The following is a 22,206-nucleotide window of genomic DNA, read 5'->3' as shown; positions in this document are numbered from 1 at the left end:
TTGTGCACTGTTGGTGAGAACGTAAACTGGTACAAGCACCGAGGTAAACAGTACAGAGGCTCCTCAAAAAAATTAAAAATAAAAATACTATATGATCTGGGGCACCTGGGTGGCTCAGTCGGTTAAGTGTCCGACTTCGGCTCAGGTCATGATCTCCTGGTTTGTGGGTTTGAGCCCCACATCGGGCTCTGTGCTGACAGCCGGCTCAAAGCCTGGAACCTGCTTCGGATTCTGTGTCTCCCTCTCTCTCTGACCCTCCCCTGTTCATGCTGCCTCTCTCTCTCTCAAAAATAAATAAAACTTTAAAAAAAATACTATATGATCCAATAATTTTACTATTAGGCATTTACCCAAAGAAAATGAAAACACTGATTCAAAAGGATATATGCACCCCTATATTTATTGCACCATTATATACAGTAGCCAAGAGGTGGAAGCAACCTAAATGTCTTACCAGTAGAGAAATGGATAAAGAAAGTGTGGCGTATATAAATGTGCTTGCGCGCACACACACATATACATGCTCAATGGAATATTACACAGTCATAAAAAAGTGTGATAATGCCATATGAGACAACACGGATGGACCTGGGAGATGTCATGCTAAGCGAAAAAGTCGGTCTGAGAAAGACAAATACCATATGATTCTACTCATAATTGGAATCAAAAAATGAATAAACAAACAAAAAGCAGAGTTAGTAAATACAGAGAACTGAGGATTCTCAGGGGTGGGGGGTGAGGGGTTGGGCAAAACGGATGAAAGGGAGTGGGAGACGTGGGCTGCTGGTGACGAAACAAATGAGTCAGGGGAATAAGAGACACAGCATAAAGATCACAGTCGGTGATGTTGTAATGGCCATGTAATTGGGACAGATGGTAGCCACACTTATGGTCAATGTAACATTATGTATAAATTTGTGAAATCACTAAGTTGTATACATGAAACTAATGCAGCATGAGCATGTCAACTATACTCAAAAAAAACACAAAAAACCCATCGTCTTTCTCCAATAAGCCAGATAGCCTCAGGCAGGCCCTTTTCTGCTGCTGGGCCGCTGGTTTCCTCATCTGTATTAAGGATTTTGGACAACATAGTCTAAAGCTCCTTCCTACACTGAGCAGCTGAAGGCACTCTCCTACCACTTCCTTAATAGATCTCTCCTTGTGCCCCTTGTCTCCTTCACCCCTGCGAAGTCCAGGTCAGTCTTCCTGTAGTTATTACCACGGCCTTCCAATTGATCTCCTGCTTCGTGCTGATCTCCCCCAATCCAGATCCACATCACCACTAGCTCTTTTGTTCTCAGAAGAAAATCTACTGACGGCCATCTCACGGTCACATTTCAGTGGCCCTAAGGTAATGTTCAAATACCTGAACATGGCCTTCAAGGCCCCTCCTGCTCCTTGAAGGTGCTACGCTGTCCTCTATCCCTGTTTCCAGCCCCTTTTGCCTGAAATATCCCCCGTACTCCAGCCTCTTTACCAGCCAAGTCTTATTTATCATTCCAGCACCAACTTCCCCATCACTACGAAAGGTGTTCTTACTACCAGAGTACTTTGTGCTTCTTGGCATAATATTTGATGCCTCTTATTGTTATTGCCCGTTAGAATTAACCTTGAGGTCTGAAGCCAGTCCCCCTGGCTCACAGTCATGTTCTTGTAGCTAATACCATGCAAGTACTATGAATTATTGTTTGAATTAATTCTATTTGAATTCCTGGTCTTCCACTTCCTAGTTATTGATAAAATAATAATAGTAAATTCTAATTGTTGTTTTAAGGATTAGGCATAGTTAATCTAAAACACCTAGAACAAACCCTGGCATATAATAGGCATTTAAGATATGCTAGCTATCACTATCGTTATTATTCTTTTCTCTCTTTAATTATAGCAGTTAGTATGGGCTTAATTATAATTACCTGATAACTAACAATCTCTTTCTTACTTTGAATGCTAAAGGGAATAAACAAAGAAGTAGACAGACTAATCAACTAGACAAATGGATCAAAGTAATGGTATTTTTATTCCAATGAAGTAGAGAATCATATTGTTCTGTACTAAATATATATAATTAATCCTATTTGTTATAAATTATGCAGCAATATATTTGGAAAATGTTATATTGAATTATCATAAGCTATGATTAAATTCTTCCAGTAAATGTTCTATGATTTGTTTCCTTGAAGCTTAAGCTAATGGAAAAGGCCTGGGAGAAATTGTCATTTTGAAGAAAACAGATCCTGGATACTTATAACCTAAAAGGAAATCTGGCATGCGTCTCTTAATATGCTTAGAAATTACTCATAGGTTCAGCTTTTATTAATTTATAACTCTTCAAAGTTATGAATTGAAAGAGGTCCTAAAGTCCAATCTCTCATCCAATATTTGAATTTCCACGGCACCATCCTAGCCAAGTGGATGGACGGCCTCTGGATGAGCAATTAGACCATTAAATCTCTATTAGTTCCCATAGCAACATAGGATTTATTCATGGTTTATCTATGAGTCTCTAAGAATGCATGCTCTGTAAATCAGAAACAAATTATAATGTAGTTACAGGAGAGAAAAGGAAGGTGGACAGCGGGTAAGGAAACAGTTGAGATATTAATGCAAATTTAGCTTGATTTTTTTTCCTGTCAAGTATCAGGTAATAACAGAGGTAGAAGTCATGACCAGCGAAAATACAAAGATCAATGTTATTCTGTCACTTGTTTATCATTCACTGTTACACTCTTTCCCCACTTCCAAATGTTTTCCACTGTCTCCCACCCACTCTTTCCTTATATTTTTCACTGTTCTTCTTCATCTGATTCCCCTTTCTTTCCACCTGCCTCCTCGTCTATTTCCCTACTAGCTCTCTTTGTTTGGCCAAGTATTCTTTTATTTTTATAATACAAAGATATGATTTTGGCTTAAAAATCCAGAAACTGAGCTATAGTAATAAATACTCAGACGCATAAGACTAGGCTCTACAGACATGGTAGGAAAATGTCATGAAATGCTCAATAAATGTAGAGTACATAGATGGATGATTTAAGTTTACAAATATCTGTTAAGTTAAAATAGTAACATACTCTGATAGACAGTGAGATCCGAATGCCTGTCTTTAGGAGGTTAAAATCTAGCAAGAAATTTATATACAGAACTAACCAAGCACAGCACAAGGCAGACCATGGGAAGCAATACAAAGAGGAAAACATGGAAAGAAAAATCAAGATGCACAGAAGAAGTGAGAAGGGGAATATTATTCAGGGAGGAGGAAGTAGAGTAACTGGTAAATGGAAAATTAATGTTGCTCATAAATATTGTATTTCAAGGCATTTAAGATAAGAAAGGCAATGTGTCAGGAGCTCCTAGGTGGCTCAGTCAGTTAAGGGTCCAACTTCAGCTCAGGTCATGATCTTGCACTTTGTGCGTTTGAGCCCCATGACAATCCCTGTGCTGACAGCTCAGAGCCTGGAGCCTGCTTTGGATTCTATGTCTCCCTCTCTCTCAAAAATAAATAAACATTAAAAAAAAAAAGGCGTGTTTCAGAACTTAAAGCACACCGATACTAATTTTAAAAGTCATATGGATCCCACACTCAGCTGTTGATAAAAGTACTGCATGCTGTGACTTTACTCCATCTTTATTATGAATTGAATAAAAACTTTGTAAATAAAGATCTTTTGTTGAATGTAAACAGTGTAGATTATTGTAAATTGACATAAGGCAACTGAGAGCAGCTGCTGCCTTTAAGAACAGAAACCTTCAGCTAAGCAGCAAAGATGTGGAGATTTAAACATTTCTGTAAAGAATCCTCTGAAAAATCTTTAACGTTGACATTAGATTCTGAACCATCGACATTTTCTAATGGTAAAAAAACACTTTTTAAGATTCTCTCGAAGAGGCAAACTTTTCGCCTTTGTCAAATACATATTATACAGGGCCTTAAGAAAATCTCTAATGAGGAAATGCCAATTTGCAACAAGTGAGGGATGTCAAGTAAAAGCAATGATATTTCCTTACCAAATTCCACAGCATGACTTCCATAAATGCCATCCTTTTCCAAAGAAGAGAACCCTTTCACTCGAGGCAGTAAATTGCATACTGTCTTTTTACAGCTGTTCCCAAAGACAAAGATATTTTTGAGCTTCACTTATAAAACATAAATATCAGATCATTGTTCTAGCCTTCTTGTAATTCAAAATAGCATCACTGCTGGCTGAACATATTACTCATGCTGTGGAAAGTAAGAAATGGTGACAATTTCAAGCTAACACTGTGAAATGAAGATGAATATATGAAATGTTAACTTCGAATGCTTTAAGTGGATGTTATCAATACTTAACATGAGGATGGCGGGATCATGGTCAATGAAAAGAGCCCTTTGAAATTATTTTCTGGTCAATGAAAAGAGCCCTTTGAAATTATTTTCCATTCTTACTGCAGGAACAATCTACCTGTTACTAGAGTCGTGTGATCCCGTGTACAAAATGATGTGTCCCAGGAGAGATTTAGATATTGGGCTGTGGAGTAACAGGAAGAGAGAGAGACCATTCTTTATGGGACAGTTATAAAGGCTTCGCAAAGAAGGTGGCATTTGGGGGCGCCTGGGTGGCTTAGTCGGTTAAGCGTCCGACTTTCGCTTAGGTCATGATCTCGCGGTTCGTGGGTTCGAGCCCCGCGTCGGGCTCTGTGCTGACTGCCAGCTCAGAGCCTGGAGCCTGTTTCAGTCTGTGACTCCCTCTCTCTCTGACCCTCCCCTGCTCACGCTGTCTCTCTCTCTCTCTTAGGGGAAAAAAAAAAAAAGAAACATTAAAAAAAAAAAGAAGGTGGCATTTGATAGAGATGTCAGTGTCAAATAGAATTGGATTTTGAAAGTGGGAGAAGGGGTATCTGAAGGAATACATGAATAGAATCCAGAGGAAGCATCAGGGACATAAGGAATGGGGGATTTGACTAGTGTTGGGCTTTCCAGAAGTTCATGGAACCTCTTGACTGAGAAGTGGTAGCATATAAGATAGAGTTGTAAACCAGGGATAGGCTGTGGAGGGGGGTGAGTGCCAAACTAAGGAACCTGATTTTTATTTGGCAGTGAATATTAAGCTCAGTGATTTTTCCCTGAGATTTTTAACTTCGAACATTCACATGATTAGTACTCTGCCATGTTAGGGGCACTTAGAATGCACCCAGCTCTGCTAGGTAGTTTACAAACATTATCCGATAGAGTCACCACAAAAATGTAGTTGAAAGAAGATGGAAAACCCCATTTTACCAATGATAAAACTGTCTCAGAGAGGCTTTATAACTTTCCTGTGTTCAACAATCTAACAAGCCACAATTTTTTACCCTAAATTGTATGTTTCTTACTCTTCATGATCCAGTTTTTTAAGTTTATGTTTGACCAAGATCCTGTAACATCACAATTCTGTTACTATCATAATTCAGTATATTTGAAGAAGAGAGAAAATAGGAGAAAGTCAGATGAGTTTAGAAGCCATTTTAATAGAACAATAGGAAATAATATTTCTAATTGAATTATGTTTGTCACTAGTTCAAATAACATCAAATGTGAGCTACCATTGTTCCCGAAAAATGCACCCTGAAAAATTCCATGATTATTATTTTATGATTTTGTTATGAAGTGGAGGGTTCTTACCTAAGTACAAACTTAAATACCTTTTGTTGTCTGTTAGGTTTCATGATAATCAGAAAGCTTTCCAAATGCAGCTAACAAGAGCTTCCTTAGCAAGACTAAGTAAGTGTAATTTCCACTTTTTTAAAACCATCAATATTAAGTACTGAGTATGTGTAAGGTATAAAATCTGGTAAGTATCTTAACTACATCTTTTTCATTTTATTCTAACATCCTAAGTAGGCACTCTTTTCCCATTTTATAGATAAAGAAACTGAGGTTCAGAGAGGTCTCTATGTGATGGAACTGATATTCACATTCAACTTTATTTGCCTTTACGTCACTACTCTTCCTACAAAGAAATAAAGTAAAAGATGGTCTGAAAATGCAGCTCATGGCGGTAACAGACGCATGTGTAGGATCATTGTTAATACACAGGCTTTGGTCTCAAAGGAATGTGGATTTAATTCTCTTGTCTACCACTTAAAAGCTATGTTTCCTCAGATGTCTTACTTAATTTCCTGAGGCTCAATTATTAATCTGGAAAATGCAAATAATAATATCTATTTTGGTAGGTTGTTAAGACGATGAAGCAAAGTAATGCCTGAAAAGTTCTTAGCAGAAAGTAGATTCTTAATAAAAGTATAAGCTCTCTTAATAGTAGCAGTTGTATTCTATGCTACGGTATTTCCCTGATTTCCAGGGCCCCAGCTGCCATCTGCGAAATAATATTTGATGTTGAGCTTTCTTCTGAATTCTGGATCCATGTATCTTACCATCTACTTGGCATTTGCACTTGGATGTCTGCAGGCATCTCATACTCATTATGTATCAAACTGAAATGAATGAATGATACACATCACTCTCCTCCCGATCCTGCTAATACCTAGTCTTTCCTATANAATAGTAGCAGTTGTATTCTATGCTACGGTATTTCCCTGATTTCCAGGGCCCCAGCTGCCATCTGCGAAATAATATTTGATGTTGAGCTTTCTTCTGAATTCTGGATCCATGTATCTTACCATCTACTTGGCATTTGCACTTGGATGTCTGCAGGCATCTCATACTCATTATGTATCAAACTGAAATGAATGAATGATACACATCACTCTCCTTCCGATCCTGCTAATACCTAGTCTTTCCTATTGATGATGATGATGATGGTGATGGTGATGATGATGGTGATGATGATGATGATGATGGTGATGATGATGATGATGATGATGATGGTGATGATTGGTGATGATGATGATGATGATGATGGTGATGATGATGATGATGATGATGATGATGATGATGAGTGTGTAGAAAATCCATACCCCAACCAACCCACAACCAGCTCACATCTCAGGCCACTGAGTTCTGAGGAGCACGCCCTCTAAATGTCTGCTGATATCATCCTGGTCCTAGCCACCTTCGTATCTCTACTAGAATACTTCGATCACACTTATTTCTGCGTATCCTCACCAACCAGCTCTCTGTAATATAACCAGAAGGAGCTTCCTGCCCTTTGGAGACCTAAATGAAATCGGCTTTAAATCCCTCCCCGTCTCCCACGGAAGTTCAAATTACCTTGGGATTTTTGTCACTTTGGAGGAGGTTTGCCTTCTCACTCCTTCTTCCCTCAGGCACCAAGTTCCACAAATAGGGCTTCTGTATCCTAACACATGGATGGGAAACTCAGCCCTTTCAGCGAGTTCCACAGATGACCCACTTGCCTAAAACATTTGCGAGCATGGCAAAGATTATCAAAGGTTGGGATTTGGGAAGATGGGTAAGTGTTTAGTACACAAACTGTGAACTTCGAATGGAACATTAGGCATTTCCAGTTTTAAAAATGTTCTTTGACCTCCTCCATCTGGATATTTCCACTGGCTGATTTCTCTTTCCTATGCCAGCATCATACCATCTTGCTGGCTCTCCTTTCTGTTTTTTCTAGCCCCTTCTCTCTTCTCTTGCTCTCTTACTTTCTGGAATAAAGCCATTCTTTTCTTTGTAACTTGAAACTTTTCTTTGTAACTAGTTTGACTGCTTTTTGGATTTTTGTTTGTTTGTTTGCTTGCTTGCCTAGATTCCTATGCTCACACCTTTAAAGTGTTCCTTTCTATCCCTCGTGGTTCATTTATTATCAAGTACTTTTCCATTAAAAGTCCCACCCCCAATAGAAATTCAAGAGCCAGCAGTCTACAATATATTCTTCTATTACAGATGCAAATCCAATCATTTCACGCTCCTAATAACCCATAAGTGGCTTCCCATTGCCTTTGGCATAAGGCTCAACATTATTTCGAGAACCTACTCTAAATATGGATCCTACTGTAAATGAGGATCCAGCTCCTCATCAGGTCAGCTGTGACTTAATGTTTGTCCTTACCTGTGTGAACTCTTCCTTCCTCCAAATTAGATCCTCATACTAGTCTGCTTTCATCACTATGCGCTTCTCAACACTTGTAATTATTCATCTATTTAAAATGAGGTATTTCCTCTCTTTTGCTGTAGACTCCAAAGACCATTGGGACAACAACCAGATTTCTTTCCTCAATCATTATATCCTTAGCACCATGCATACAGCAAGCACTCAGTTTTCAAAAACTACATGAAGGCAAACATTGAGCAAAGTGTGTATGTAAAGTAATGCACTTCATCTCCTTTAACTCCTGGGCTTTAGTTTCTCTGGCATGGACGGCTCAGTCTTCTAGGAAAACCATAAAACCCCAATGATGGTGGAGGGCACAAGAAACTATAAGCTTTGAAGGTCTGGCAGTTTTGTTGCTGAGGAAGGTAGCAACTCAGGGATGTTAAAGGTCAGTGCTTACAAAAGGTCACCAAGGTCACATCTGAATATGCTGTGAACTACATGTTGGGCAAGGAGACTGCACTCTCTGTTAGCTCTCATCAGGATTTAATTAACTGGTGTCTCAGCTAGAGAGATGCGTCATGCCTGTGGGGAAATTTGACTGAACTCATCCATTCTAAAATAAACGATTAGCACCGTCATCTTACACATTATCTTTCAATAAGTGGGACAGCTACATTTTTCAGAAGCGCCTTTCTGAGGTCAGACTCGTTTCAGACTAGAAATATTGGTAAGGATAGAAAAGAGGTCTGGGGAATAAAACATTTGGGCAAAACTGTGTTCTTCTTGAGGGCTTCGTTTTAGGAAAGTAACACTTGTTTTACAGATAGAATTAACTTGCCAGGAGCCCTTATTTTTCATAACAACATTAAGCCAGAAGAATGCTGCCTCTTTTTGGAAGTGGCCTGATCAGTGAACTGTTGATAGCAAATGTATTTTGTGGCTTCCAGGATTGTGGACCCACCTCCTCCGAGTCAGTCATCAGCGAGGCACGGCTTCACAACTGTTCCCATGGTAACCTGCAGTCAACTAGGGCAGCTCGGGCTTATACACAGGCATGAGAGAAGAAGAAATACTGGCTGCTCTTGTTCATGATGCCACAAAAAGGGGTAGTACTGATTGCCGGATGAATAGCCCGAGAGGCAGAATAGCTACTGAGCCATGTATGAATCATGGTGGTAGTGTCCCCAAAAGATACAGCTTCTAAAACTTCCATGTTCCAAAGAAAATCAGTGTGAAAACACAGATCAGAAATTTTGTGGTAACAATTAGTTCTTGAGTTTGGAGAATCTTCTAAATACTAGGTGTTGGGTAGAGTAATGTACACATACAGTCTTGTTTGCTTCCCTTCAGAAGCCCAGTCCTAACATTACCATCATTGACCGGAAGTGACTGAGGCTCCAGGAATCAAAATTAAGGGTATCACTTAAGTGGGACTTGAACCTGGGTTTGTCTGTCTCCAGAATTGCATTTTCTCTCTCAAAATTGTCCTTTTTGCGATACCAGCCTTTTTGGAGCATCTGTCAAGCATAATCTAGAGGAATAAGTCATGGTTTGTGCTGAGGCAATTCACCACCAATTAAACACAGATATGAACAAGTAGCGTTTGGGACATCATTCTGGCTCCAGGATCCTACAATCTGGGGACTGTAGTAGAATAGAGTCATAAAATTTGTAGTTAAGGAATTGCCTTGAGGTGTCTGTGTAGCTCAGGCAGTTAAGCATCTGACTCTTGATTTCAGTTTAGGTCGTGATCCCAGGGTTGTGGAAACGAGTCCTGCATCAGGCTCGGCCCTGAGTGTGAAGCCTGCCTGAGATTCTTTCTTTTTCTCTCTCTCTCTGCTCTTCCCCCACTCACTCACACCTACTCTCTCTCTCAAAACAAAAAAAAACTTAAAAAAAAAAAGAAGAAGAAGAATTGCCTTGAGCTCCAGCTCCTCTCATTATAACTGAGTAGCCTTGAGAAACCAATTTAATTTTTTTATACCACAGTGTTTTCATCTGTGAAGTAAAATAATGACTTAATGAGATGTTTTGAGGATTAAATGGGAAAATGTGTTTGAAAGTGCTTTATAAAATACAAAGTGTGATATATGGCTGTTATTGTTTTCCTAAATATCACATGGAATTTTAGCACATCTCTGCAGCTTAACGTAATTATTCCAACTTTAAAATGCCAGGTTAAGTTTTTTCAATAGGCATGTTTTGTTTACTCTCCAAAATTAAGAGCTCTGTATAGCTTCTGCCACAAGTCCATATTGGCAATCAGGAAATAATTACTGCTTTCATATATATGTAATAAAATGCCATTTGGGGGCTCAGTGGGTTCAGCGTCCGACTCTTGATTTCAACTTGGGTCATGAGCTCACAGTTCAGGAGATCGAGCCCCACATCTGGCTCTGTGCTGACAGTGCACAGCCTGCTTGGGATTCTCTCTCCCTCTCTCTCTCTGCCTCTTCCCCTATCATGCACTTAAGCTCTCTTTCTCTGAAAATAAATAAATGAAATAAATAAAAAAAATAAAATGCCATTTAACACATTCATTCACGATAACCTGATAAGGAAATGCATTTGATTTATTTTAAATGAATGCGTAGTGGGTAACGGAATTCTGTTATCATTCTGCACTCTGACTGGGCGGAGCAGAGTATGATTGGAAGCTGCAGGTACAAAGGTAAGGTGTTTGATCAAGGAAATGGCAGTGCGACAAATTCGAGTGTTATAAGCTGGCAGCCTCTGGGCTGAGACTGACCTTCAAATGTGTTTTCTTTGGCCAGCATAGTTTTATTTTGTTAAAATTGTGCATTTTAATGAGTTTTTAGGTAACGTATGCACCCTTCCATTCGCCAACTATTTCATCCATCAATCCTGTTCTACTAGACAGCTTCTCACATTTATATTACCTGTCTGATATGTGAGTGTGGACTCCTTTGCCAAAAAGAGGCAAAAGAGATGAGGGCTCTGTATTATGAAACCCTAAAAACAGAAGTGAAGGTATCCAGGCACGTAAAGCACGAAAGGCTGAACTGGCATGAATGCAGCCTTGGGCATGGAGAGAGAGCTGACGTGCTCCCCCTGAAAACATATGTTTAGGTCACATACAAAGAAGTCTATTACACAGCAGATAGTAAATAGCAGCAGCTTGCCGGATGAGCCTTAGAGCAGTTTCTGGCAGCACATGACAAGCACATAACTGTGTAAGTTAGTGTTCTTTACGATGATACCATCCTCCTCCTCCCCCTCCTCCTCCTCATTGCTATTCTTGGTCAGACACAATGCTAAGGAGGACAGAGGCACATACTACCTGTCTTCCTCTTTTCTCCTAAATACAATCAATCCCAACATCCCCCACGGTTCCTGATATATGTCTGCTGCTGAAGGTTTCACAAATAATGGAAAATTAGGGGAAGGCCATCCCTAGCCTTCGAGATCAACATCCAAATTCTGTTCTGACGATCTCTGACAGAGCGCCGTGCAGAATTCCCAGACAGTGTTGGGAGGAGCTCTCCCTGCCGGGACAGCTCTGGGACTTTGATCTTCCTGAAAGGAACCAAAAGGAAAGAAGATGTTGCCGAGAAGTTTTCCTACAGCTGCACAGGAGGTGAAGTGGATGAATTCCATAGCATCTGCACAGAAGTATGGCCGTAAATGCTAGAAAAAGCACCAGGCACCATTGATATTACTATTTAAAAGAATTGAGCATCCCATTAGTTCTTATGTGGTAACCTTAGCACAGCAGAATATTCTAATTGTTCCCTCTAAAATGCCTTCTAATAAATCTAATCATTGATTGGGGCACCAGCTGAAGAATTGATCATGTTCCGGATGCAGAGTCCCACAGGCAGATTTGGGGTAGCCAGCAGTTTATTAGACTTTCATCGGGTCTTCCCTGAATGGCTGCAACAGCCTCCTTAATAGTCCGCTGGCATTAGGTGGGCCTGGTCGGGCAACTCCTCACTATACTGGTCCATGTTCCTCATTATATGGATCTTTCCAGACTATGGTCTAATCATGTCACTTTTCTACATTAAAACAGTCCATGATTTCTTTGGGCCCCCAAAATATCCAAATTCACATCTTGGATTGGGCTATCAACCCTCCCCTCTGAAGGAAGGATCCTACTAAGATCCAACCACTCCAGAGGACTGTGGGGTCTTCTTCCCATTTCTCCAGATGACTTTCTGACCTTTGTTTCCCCGGTAGACTCCTGAGCCTCTTTCAAGCATCACTTCCACCTTGAAACCTTCCCCTCGTACCCATCATAGAAGCCGAATTAACTGCTTTCTTCTGTACACATCGATAGCACTGAACAATTCTCTTGTATTGACCAGGACCTTTGGCTGTAAATTTTGGAAGTCCAGCTTAAGCGACTTAAGCCATAAACTGGGATTTATTCACTCAAGTCACCACACTGCCCAAGGGCTAGGCCACAGAATGTTTGAAACCAGGGCCTCAGACCATATCAGGGATTCTTCCTCAATTCTGTCTTCATGGGACAGAAATTATACACACTGACTTCTCCAGATGTACATTCATACATAGTTGGCACCAGAGGAGAAAAAGCTCCTTCCCATTAATTCCTGTTATAAAATTTCAGAGAAAGCATCTAATTGGCTGACTGGGTCCACATGAACTTCCCTAGGGCTCTCTCCATGAAAAGAGGACTGGGCAATATGATTCACCCCGACTCGTCAAGGTACTGACCTGGGAGTGGGGCAACACTATTAACAACCCCCACTGGGACCCCTTATTGGCTTTATCGTGGGAAAGAAACAGTGCTCCAAAATAACAGGGTACAATCTAAGAAAGGATTCCGGCCAGGCAGAAAAAACAGGCATCAACCAGTCAGGCTTTCAAAGTCTGCAACTAACAGTACTCACATAGTGTTATAATTATGCATTTGAGTGAGCCTCTCTCACTAGGGTCCGAGCTCTAGGAGTTCAAGTGCCCCGTCTTACTCAGAGCCGGTTGCCAACACCCAGCAAGATACCAGACACCAAGTGGGCGCTCAGCTAATGTTCGTTTGTTGTTGAATTGATAACATGGACGACTCTCCAATGGTTTGTCAATGTAATATCAAGTGAACATGATTACAGAGTTCCAAAGAGTTTTGAAGTTAGTTAAATGAATATAGAACCTCTATAGTTTAACGGTCATTGAGGGATACAGAACATAACTAAAACAACGGAACTTTTGAAATACAACCAATATTTATCGAGATCATCCTTCAGCATTTTTATAAAAGCCATTCAATTGTTACTAAAATCCCATGAGTTATAATCATCACCTCTATTTTACAAATTAAGAAGATGAAGTTAAAAGATCCTTGCATTTTCCTGTGTTCTCAGCAAAGGAATAGAAACTCAGACCCTCTGATTCCAAGTCTATTGCTGTGTTCTTAAGCAGATTATTTAACTTCTCTGAGTAAAATGCAGAGAATGACACTTATTTTTAAAGATTGTTGTAATGAAAAAAAAAAACCACGTAAAATCCCAAGTGCAAATCCTGATCCATATTAGGAGATCAGTACATAACAGTTGCCGTGTTTATCAGAGATGGTGGAAGATTTCTGAAGACATCTGACTCAAACATCTCTGAAGCCAGTTTTATTCCTCGTCCTACATTCTAGGCCCTCATCTTTCATTTTCCTCCTCTTTGGTGCTGCCAGCCCTGTCTCCAGTAGCTTCCATTCCCCAGGACTGATCATCGAACAGGTGAAGCCAAGCAACCAGGCTCCTTTTGCTGCCTCAAGTTCATGGAAGAGAAATACCAGGAGACATAAGGATGTGTGGATCCTAAACCTTGTTCTGCCGTCAATTAGCCATGTGACATTTGCACCGCTGTTCCCTCAAGTGTGAAATGAGGATGTTGGAGCGGAGAAATTTCTATATTAGATCTTATTCTGCAAAGGAAATTTCAGCGAAAATATTTTCATTGCAGAGTCAAGCAATACTATTACTCAGTTTCAAAAAAAAAAGTTTTAAATATTTCTCTATCCACCAAATAAATCCATGTTGGCCTTGCCTAAGTTTATTCATTTCTATTACTTATAATTCTTCCTCCTTTCTGGACTCAGCAGGGATTACATGACTGTAGCATACATTCAGTATTTTCTCCTGAATATAGATTCCAGAAAAAGCTGAAGCAAAGATGACAGAGAAGAAACAGCATGATGACATGTGTTTAGGCTCACTGCCTACACTCACTTGGCCTGGTGCCTTCTTCTCATTAATCCCACTGACTGAATCTGATTAGCCTACCCTGATTTATTTTTGGCAACCTGGGGGCACATGGGCCAATGCCTATTTTCATGGCTGATACAATCATCCCCAACGCTGTCATTAGATTTTGGAAGATTAGTCTCTTTCCCTGGAATATTGCACTGGGAAGCTTCATGACCCATTAGACACATATTTCTTAAACACTTTAGAAAATTGAGTCTATTTATCCCTCTTTTCATTACCTCAAAAACTTTGTTATTGGCTATTAAAACATGGAGTAGGGGCTCCTGGGTAGCTCAGTAGGTTAAGCTTCTGACTCTTGATTTTGGCTCATATCAAGATCTCCCAATTGTGAGATAAGATGGAGCCTTGAGTGGGGCTCCACACTGGGCATGGAGCCTGCTTAGGATTCTCTCTTCTCTCTCTCTGCCCTTCTGCTGCTTGTGTGTGCGCGCGCGCGCTCTCTCTCAAATATAAATAAAATAAAATAAGTTAATAAATAAATACATAAATAAAACATAGAGCAAAAAACTCAATAATTATGAACCTGATGTTTGTAAACTTAACTCTTTTTTGAGTTCGTGAACCAGTATCTATAACCAATAATGAATAAAGCACAGAGTTCAATGTTACTGGATATTCAATGCTTGGTTTAGCCTCATAGTTCCACCTGGATCACTGGAAAAATAAATGGGTCACATTTTCTATATGTTTATTATGTTTCCCCAAAATACACTATTTTAGAAACCTGTCCATGTGTCTGAGGATAAGAGACAATGTGGATAAAAGGACATTTAAAAAGCCAGTCCACACTGACTGTTTTGTATTCGAGAGACCTGCCTAGGACTGCCCAGATCACAAAGCACCTACTAGATGCCAGGCAGTGGTCCTAGAGCTGGAGATGAGACACAGTCCCTGCCCCCAGAGGACTTGGGGTCTGGTGGTTAGAATATCATGAACACAATTAAGTCTCCTAAATGTTAACATAGAATTAAACTTCTGTTAATGGCCAGATATTCTTTGCAAATAGTAGGACCTGTAAAAACTAGATTTCTAAAAAAGCCAAGTAATAAGAAAAAAAGAATACATTTTTAGGTACATTCTAACCTCCTTTAGGGAACTGATATGTATTGTATGCTTGATTTGGCTACTGACAACGTGTGAGGTACCATTAGGTTAATTGTAAGAGGCAAATGTCCACATATAATTAATGCCATCAGCAATGTTTTCATTCATTTAACAGAGACTTAGCAGTTGTAGGTGTGTGTCGGACTCAGAGTTAGGATACTAAGTCAAGAGGGAAAGACAGATATGCGGAACAATAATGGAACTCAATTTTGGTACTTGTGTGATAAGTGGTTAAGCGTCCAAACCAGATGTGTGGCCTTGGGCAAGTGACTTAATCCTTCTGAGCCTCAGTTTCCTTAACTACAAACTGAGATTGAAAATGATAACTGTGTCATGAGGTCAGTTTGAATATTAAATGAGATGATTACGTTTATAGACTGCGTAGCTTCATATCTGGGTCCCTGTAAGTCCTAAACAAGTAGTAGCAGTTTTTCTGTGCCACTTTCGCTGAAGAGAATCCGAGGTTCGGATCAGTGAAATAACTTCCTTGGACCCCAGAGACCAAGAAGACAAATTAAAAACAAGGCAACAGTGGAGCACCTGGGTGGCCCAGTCGGTTAAGCATCGAACTCTTGATCTCAGCTCAGGTCATGATCTCAGAGTTCCTGGGGTTGAGCCCTGCCTTGGGCTCTGCAATGACAGCATGGAGCCTGCTTGGGATTCTCTGTCTCTCTGTCTCTGTCTCTGTCTCTCTCTCTCTCTGCCTTTCCCCCATTTGTGCATGTGCACGTGTGCACGTGTATGAGCTCTCTCTCAAAATAAATACACTTAAAAATAATTAAAAGAATAAAAACAAAGCAGCAGTAATATAAAGTATATGAGTCTTGTTTGATATCAGAGAGCAGAAGGACTGAATCTGCTTGTGCCATATGGAAAAGAATCAGGAAGGAATATTTAAACCAACTACACAATGACTTTTCACATGCTGTCCATAAACATTAATCTAGACCCTTGAAAGGATTTTCATTCCCCTAACCGCTGCCTTTTCCATTGATCCCAGTGATCCTGTCTGGTTCCTTCTTCAAAGAGCATTTGGCTTCTCTTATTCAAGATCTGCTAACCTTTAATGATAAGGATTATCACAGGATTCTCAGTCCTGACTTTTTTTATTTTCAGAACTGACAGGCAAAAAGTGATACAGGAAATAACTGTCTTACAACCAGCTTCTAGAATTTCCTTAGTACTATCACAGCACTACTCCTTCCAAAGTAAAATAGAGTGCTTCAAACCATATAGTTTCTCCAGAATAGCTGAAACCAAGGACTTCTCTGGAAGTTCAGTGCCGAGATGATTTTCATTCATTCATTCTTTACGCATCTCCACAGTGTTTATGTTGTGTTTATTACATGACACAATCCATGAACTGGAAGCAGCTTTTCGATGGAGAAGAATCAAAAGTGAAAGCCTGAGAAGATCATTAGTCTTAAGAGAGTTAAATCTCTCTCTTCCTGCTTTTCCTTGAACGCTAAAATACCTGCGTGATGCTTATCACAAATATTAGTTTTAGAAAAATGATCTCAGCATAATTTTATTGCTAATAATCTCAATTTGACCTTCATTTCCTTTCTTTTTCTCTTTTCTCCAACAGAATGCCACAACATTCCATGTAACCGTTCAAGACGATAATAGCATCGTTGTCTCTTTAGAAGCTTCCGATGTCACGAGTCCGTCATCTGTGTATGTTGTGAAAATAACGGGGGAATCAAAAAATTACTTCTTCGAATTTGAGGAATTCAACAACACTTTGCCTCCCCCTGTGACCTTTAAGGCTAATTATCATGGCCTTTATTATATAATCACTCTGGTAGTGGTAAATGGAAATGTGGTTACCAAGCCATCCAGATCAATCACTGTGCTAACAAGTAAGCATCAATTGTAATATTCTCCTCTAGTGTTTGTTTTGGGGGTATATTTCCTTGGGGCTCTCACTGAAAGAAAGTCAGCCCGGAACAGCAGGATCCATCGCCTTGAAGTCAGGTGACATAAATTTAAAGTTCTGCTTTATATTAAGACTACAGGTTTTTGCCAGCATTGGATAATGTTTAACTGTTACCTTGTATTTTTTAAAAAATCTGCCTTATACCAAAAAAAGGAAACCTCAATGAGATAGTCTTTTTTTGAGACAGAATGACAACTTTAGATTCGTGATTGGACCATGTAATTTTTGCTATATAACCTAATAGTATGATCATAACTAAGCTATTTCTCTGCAGAACACATATTCTCATATTAAGCAATTTGGGTTTTGAGACAATGAATATATACTCATATGTAGCCTGCTCAAAATTAATTATACGTATTTTTAGCTGAGAGAAAAAAGATATCATTATTTATTAGTTTTTATTCTTGACTCACCCTCAAAATAGCCTTGGCTTCCACTGCCCAAGAAAAACACCAAGAAAAACAAATCATTGGCATTTTAACCTTCAGTGGCCCATGTCTTAAAGAACTGATACTGATATTATGAATTTTAGGAGTGATTTTAACTATGTGATTTTCACTTTACTCTCTGGGACTTTAATATCTAATCTCAAAGTAAGATACAGCTCTACTGAGCATGTTGAGGTGGATGTTGAAAGAAAAACTGTTATCTGTAAGATGGTAGAATTTAACAGTAGAGCAATTTAACGGCTCAGTGAAGTTCTTTTAGCTTATTGTTCTTCAGTGCAAATTTTCCAGTGGCTGCGATTTTTTTAAATGCCAGCTACATGCAATCATTTTCGCCACAATTAAGGAAGAAGAACATCATGAAATTTTTCTCTTGGGATAAAAGGAAAGAGAAACATCAGGAAGCAAGAACTCAGAATCAAGCTAGAAGACATATTTTTAATATGTCTGTCAAAAATTAATTAAAGTTTCCCTTGGCAGAGTCCCAAAATCAGTAATGAATCTTAAAAATTAGGAATGGACCTTCAAGGTTTGTAGATATAATGAACAAATCTGTGACCTACTAGAATTAAAGGAAAAACTTGCCTGTTCTAAAATACTATTTTAAACAAGCTGCAGAAAAAGGTGAATTGAGAGTTAATTGGTCCAGGCAACAGATCTAAGTATACAAAGACTATAATACAATTTCTTCAAATCAGAAGCCCTGCATTACTCATCCTCATAATCTCATAAGCACCCCGCATGAACTTTAACTTAATAAGTGAACAATAAATATTAATTCAATTTAGTTAGGCAAGTGGCGGGAAAATGAGCAGAGAAAAAAAGGACTAAGCAAAGCAAAATAAAAGTGTAGTGACTTTTGCTGACCAAACATTCATTAGAATGTGTTCAGCTACTCAAGATCAGACAAAGCTCTAGCCGTCAACCCTTGAGTGAATGGTTCATAAGACATTTGATAAGTAAGTAAATGATAAGTAGGTACATGATAAGAGATTTCTATAATGTCTCATTGATATTTTAGCATGTGCAAAGAGTTCTATTCAAAATATATTTTTATTTTCCTTTGTGATTCCTTTATTGACACGTAGGCTTGGAAGTGTGTTGCTGAATACTCAAAAGTTTGGTGTTTTTCAGAAATATTTCTTTTTTAAATTTTTTTATGTCTTTATTTTATTTTGAGAGACAGCGACAGAGAGTGAGTGGGGGAGGGGCAGAGAGAGGGAGACATAGAATCTGAAGCAGGCTCCAGGCTCTGAGCTGTCAGCACAGAGCCTGACAGGGGGCTAGAACCCACAGATTGTAAGTTCATGACCTGAGCCAAAGTAGGATGCTTAACCAACTGAGCCACCTAGGCGCCCCTCAGAAATTTTTTTTTAATTTTTTTAAATATTTTATTTATTTCTAGGAGAGAGAGAGAGAGAGAGACAGCATGAGCAGGGGAGAGTCAGAGAGAGAGGGAGACACAGACTCTGAAACAGGCTCCAGGCGCTGAGCTGGCAGTCAGCACAGAGCCCGACGCGGGGCTCGAACCCCCGAACCGTGAGATCATGACCTAAGCGAAAGTCGGACGCTTAACCAACTAAGCCACCCAGGTGCCCCAGAATTTTTTTTTTAATGTTTTATTTATTTCTGAGAGAGAGACAGCATGAGCAAGGGAGGGTCAGAGAGAGAGGGAGACACAGAACCTGAAACAGGCTCCAGGCTCCGAGCTAGCTGTCAGCACAGAGCCCTATGCAGGGCTTGACCCATGAACCAAGAGATCATGACCTGAGCCAAAGTCGGTGGCTCAACCGACTGAGCCACCCAGGTGCCCCCCCATCAGAAATATTTTTATTAACTTCTAGGTAAATGCTGTTGTGATCAAAAGGCATACTTTATATGATTTCAATTGCTTTAAAATCATTTCAGTTTGTTTTGTGGTCACAAATATGGTCTATCTTGGTATGTATTCCGTACCCACTTGTTGGGCAAAGTTTTGATAAATCTCAGTTAGGTCAAGTTGGTTACATCTTCTCTACCCTTACTAATTTTCTGTCTACTTGTTCTCATAATGGTGTGTGAAAAGTCTCCAATTATATCTGTGAATTTATTTGTTTCTCTTTGCACTTCTTTCAGTTTATGCTTTGCATAATTTGAACTCTATATGGAAGTTTGACTTTACATCTTTAAACTTTTAAGTTAGCCATATCTTCTTTTTTTATAATCAGGTATAATTTGACATATAAAGTTACATAGTTTCAAGTTTACAACGTAACAGTTTGATATTTGTATATAATGCAAGATCACCACAGCGAGCCTAGTTACCATTGTCACCATTTAGTCTCAAATTTTGTTTCTTGTAATAGAACTTTTAAGATTCACTCTCTTGACAACGTTCAAATATGCAGTACAATATTATTGATGTTGGTCACTATGCTCTACATTACATCCCATGATTTATTTATTCTGTAACTGGAAGTTTACACCTTTTGATCCCCTTCACAAATTTCGCCCACCCCACTACCATTCTGTTCTCCGCATCTATGAGTTTTGCTTTGTTTTGTTTGTTTTTTAGATTTTCATATATGTGGGATCATACAGTATCTGTCTTCCTCTGTCTAACTTATTTCACTTAGTAGAGTACCCTCAAACTCATCCAAGTTGTTGCAAATGGCAAGAATTCACTTGTTTTTATGGCTGAGTAGTATTCCATTGCACGTATATACACCACATCTTCTTTATGCATTCATCTGTTGGTAGATGCTTAGGTTATTTCTGTATCTTGGCCTTATAAATAATTCCACAGTGAACATAGATGTACATATATCTTTTCAAATTTGTGTTTTTGTTTTCTTTGGATAAATACCCAGAAGTGGAATTTCTGCATCATATGGTAGCTCTATTTTTAATTGTTTGAAAAATATCCATACTGTTTTCCATACTGGCTGTACCAGTCTATATTCCTACCCAACAATGTATAATGGTCCCCTTTTCTCCACATTCTTAACTGACATTTGTTATTTCTTTTCTTTTCGATAATAACCTTTCTAACAGGTATGAGGAGATATCCCATGGTGGTTTTGATTTGCATTTTCCTGATACTTAGTGATGTTGAGCCTCTTTTTAAGTGCCTTTTGGACATCTGTGTGTCTTCTTTGGGAAAATGTCTAGTCAGATCCCAAATATTCTGATGATAACAATAATTTTATATGTATATATATGTGTGTGTATATATATAAACTAATTGATGTTCTTTCTTTTTATCATATTCTGATTATAACAATAATTGTGTGTGTGTGTGTGTGTGTGTGTGTGTGTGTGTGTAACTAATTGATGTCCTTTCTTTTCAGCCTAAAGAATTCCCTTTAACATTTCTTATAGGGTCTGTTTAATAGTGATGAATTCCTTTAGCTTTTGCTTATCTAGAAAACTTTTTTTCCCCTTCACATATGAATGATAACCTTGCCAGATAGAGTATTCTTGGTTGGAAGTTTTTTCCTTTTAGTACTTTGAATATATTTGTCACTCCCGTCTGGTCTATAAAGTTTTCTGCTGAAAAAAATGCTAATAGTCTTATGGGACTTCCCTTGTATATAACTTCTCTTGCTACTTTTAAGACTCTCTCTTCATCTTTAACTTTTGACATTTTAATTATGATGTATCTTGAGTGGATCTCTTTGGGTTCATCTTAAGGCTTCCTGGACCTGAATGTCTATTTCCTTCCTTAGGTTAAGAAAGCTTTCAGCCATTATTTCTTCTAATATGTTTTCTGTCTCTTTTTTTCTTCTCATTCTGGGACTTCTAGAATGCAAATGTTATTCCATTTGATGTGGTCCTACAGGTCATTTTTAAAAAAATTTTTTTAATTTTTGTTTCTCTCTTTGGGTGAGTTCCACTGCCGTGTCTTCTACTGATCCTTTCTTCCATTTCCTCTAGTTTGCTGTTGAATATTTGTGGCGTATTTTTTAGCTGAGTCATGGCCTTCTTCAGCTCTGTGACCTCTGTTTAGTAATTTCTTATATTTTCTATGTCTTTTGTTGAAATTTTCACTCTGTTCATTCATTCTTTTGAGTTCACTGAATGTCTTCATGATGGTTACTTTGAGCCTGATAAATCAAGTAAATTACTTATCATTCATTAAGGGTTTTTTTTTTTCCTGGAGCTTTGATTTTACTCTTTTGTTTGGAGCATATTTCTTTGGTTCCTCATTTTGCTTGACTCTCTGTATTTGTATCTATGTATTAATTGAAACAACTACTTCTCCCAGTCTTGAAAGAGTGGCCCTGTGTAGGAGATGAACATTATTAGTCAACCTTGCCCTAGCTCTTGGTTGTCTCTTGAACCTTTGTGATCGTCCAAGCAGGCTGATTTATTCTGGTTACATCCTAGTTGGTGAGGGTGTGCTAAGATCTGTCCCTGTTCCAAAGGGAGGGATCTCAGTGAGCACTTAGCTTCAGGCTGACTGGAAGCCATGCTCTCAGGCAGAAGCTTTTAAAGAATGCAAGTATGTTCAGCCCTGA

The 22,206-nt window shown here is 39.0% G+C and overlaps 1 protein-coding gene across 1 annotated transcript in view; it reads left to right on the top strand.

Annotated features, from left to right (window-relative positions):
• The first annotated feature begins 7,349 nt into the window (after positions 1 to 7,349).
• PTPRO (protein tyrosine phosphatase receptor type O) overlaps positions 7,350 to 22,206 on the top strand; it is a 116,251-nt gene continuing 101,394 nt past the window's right edge. Inside the window, exons 1-4 of the mRNA XM_077756412.1 lie at positions 7,350 to 7,388; positions 8,921 to 8,984; positions 11,437 to 11,606; positions 16,908 to 17,181. Coding sequence (XP_077612538.1) covers positions 7,350 to 7,388; positions 8,921 to 8,984; positions 11,437 to 11,606; positions 16,908 to 17,181 — 547 coding nt within the window. The remainder of the gene's footprint in view (positions 7,389 to 8,920; positions 8,985 to 11,436; positions 11,607 to 16,907; positions 17,182 to 22,206) is intronic.

Source organism: Crocuta crocuta, unplaced genomic scaffold (assembly GCF_008692635.1).
Source record: "Crocuta crocuta isolate KB4526 unplaced genomic scaffold, BGI_CrCroc_1.0 scaffold262, whole genome shotgun sequence".
Taxonomy (NCBI): Eukaryota; Metazoa; Chordata; class Mammalia; order Carnivora; family Hyaenidae; genus Crocuta; species Crocuta crocuta.
This window is presented reverse-complemented; position numbering and strand designations above follow the sequence as displayed.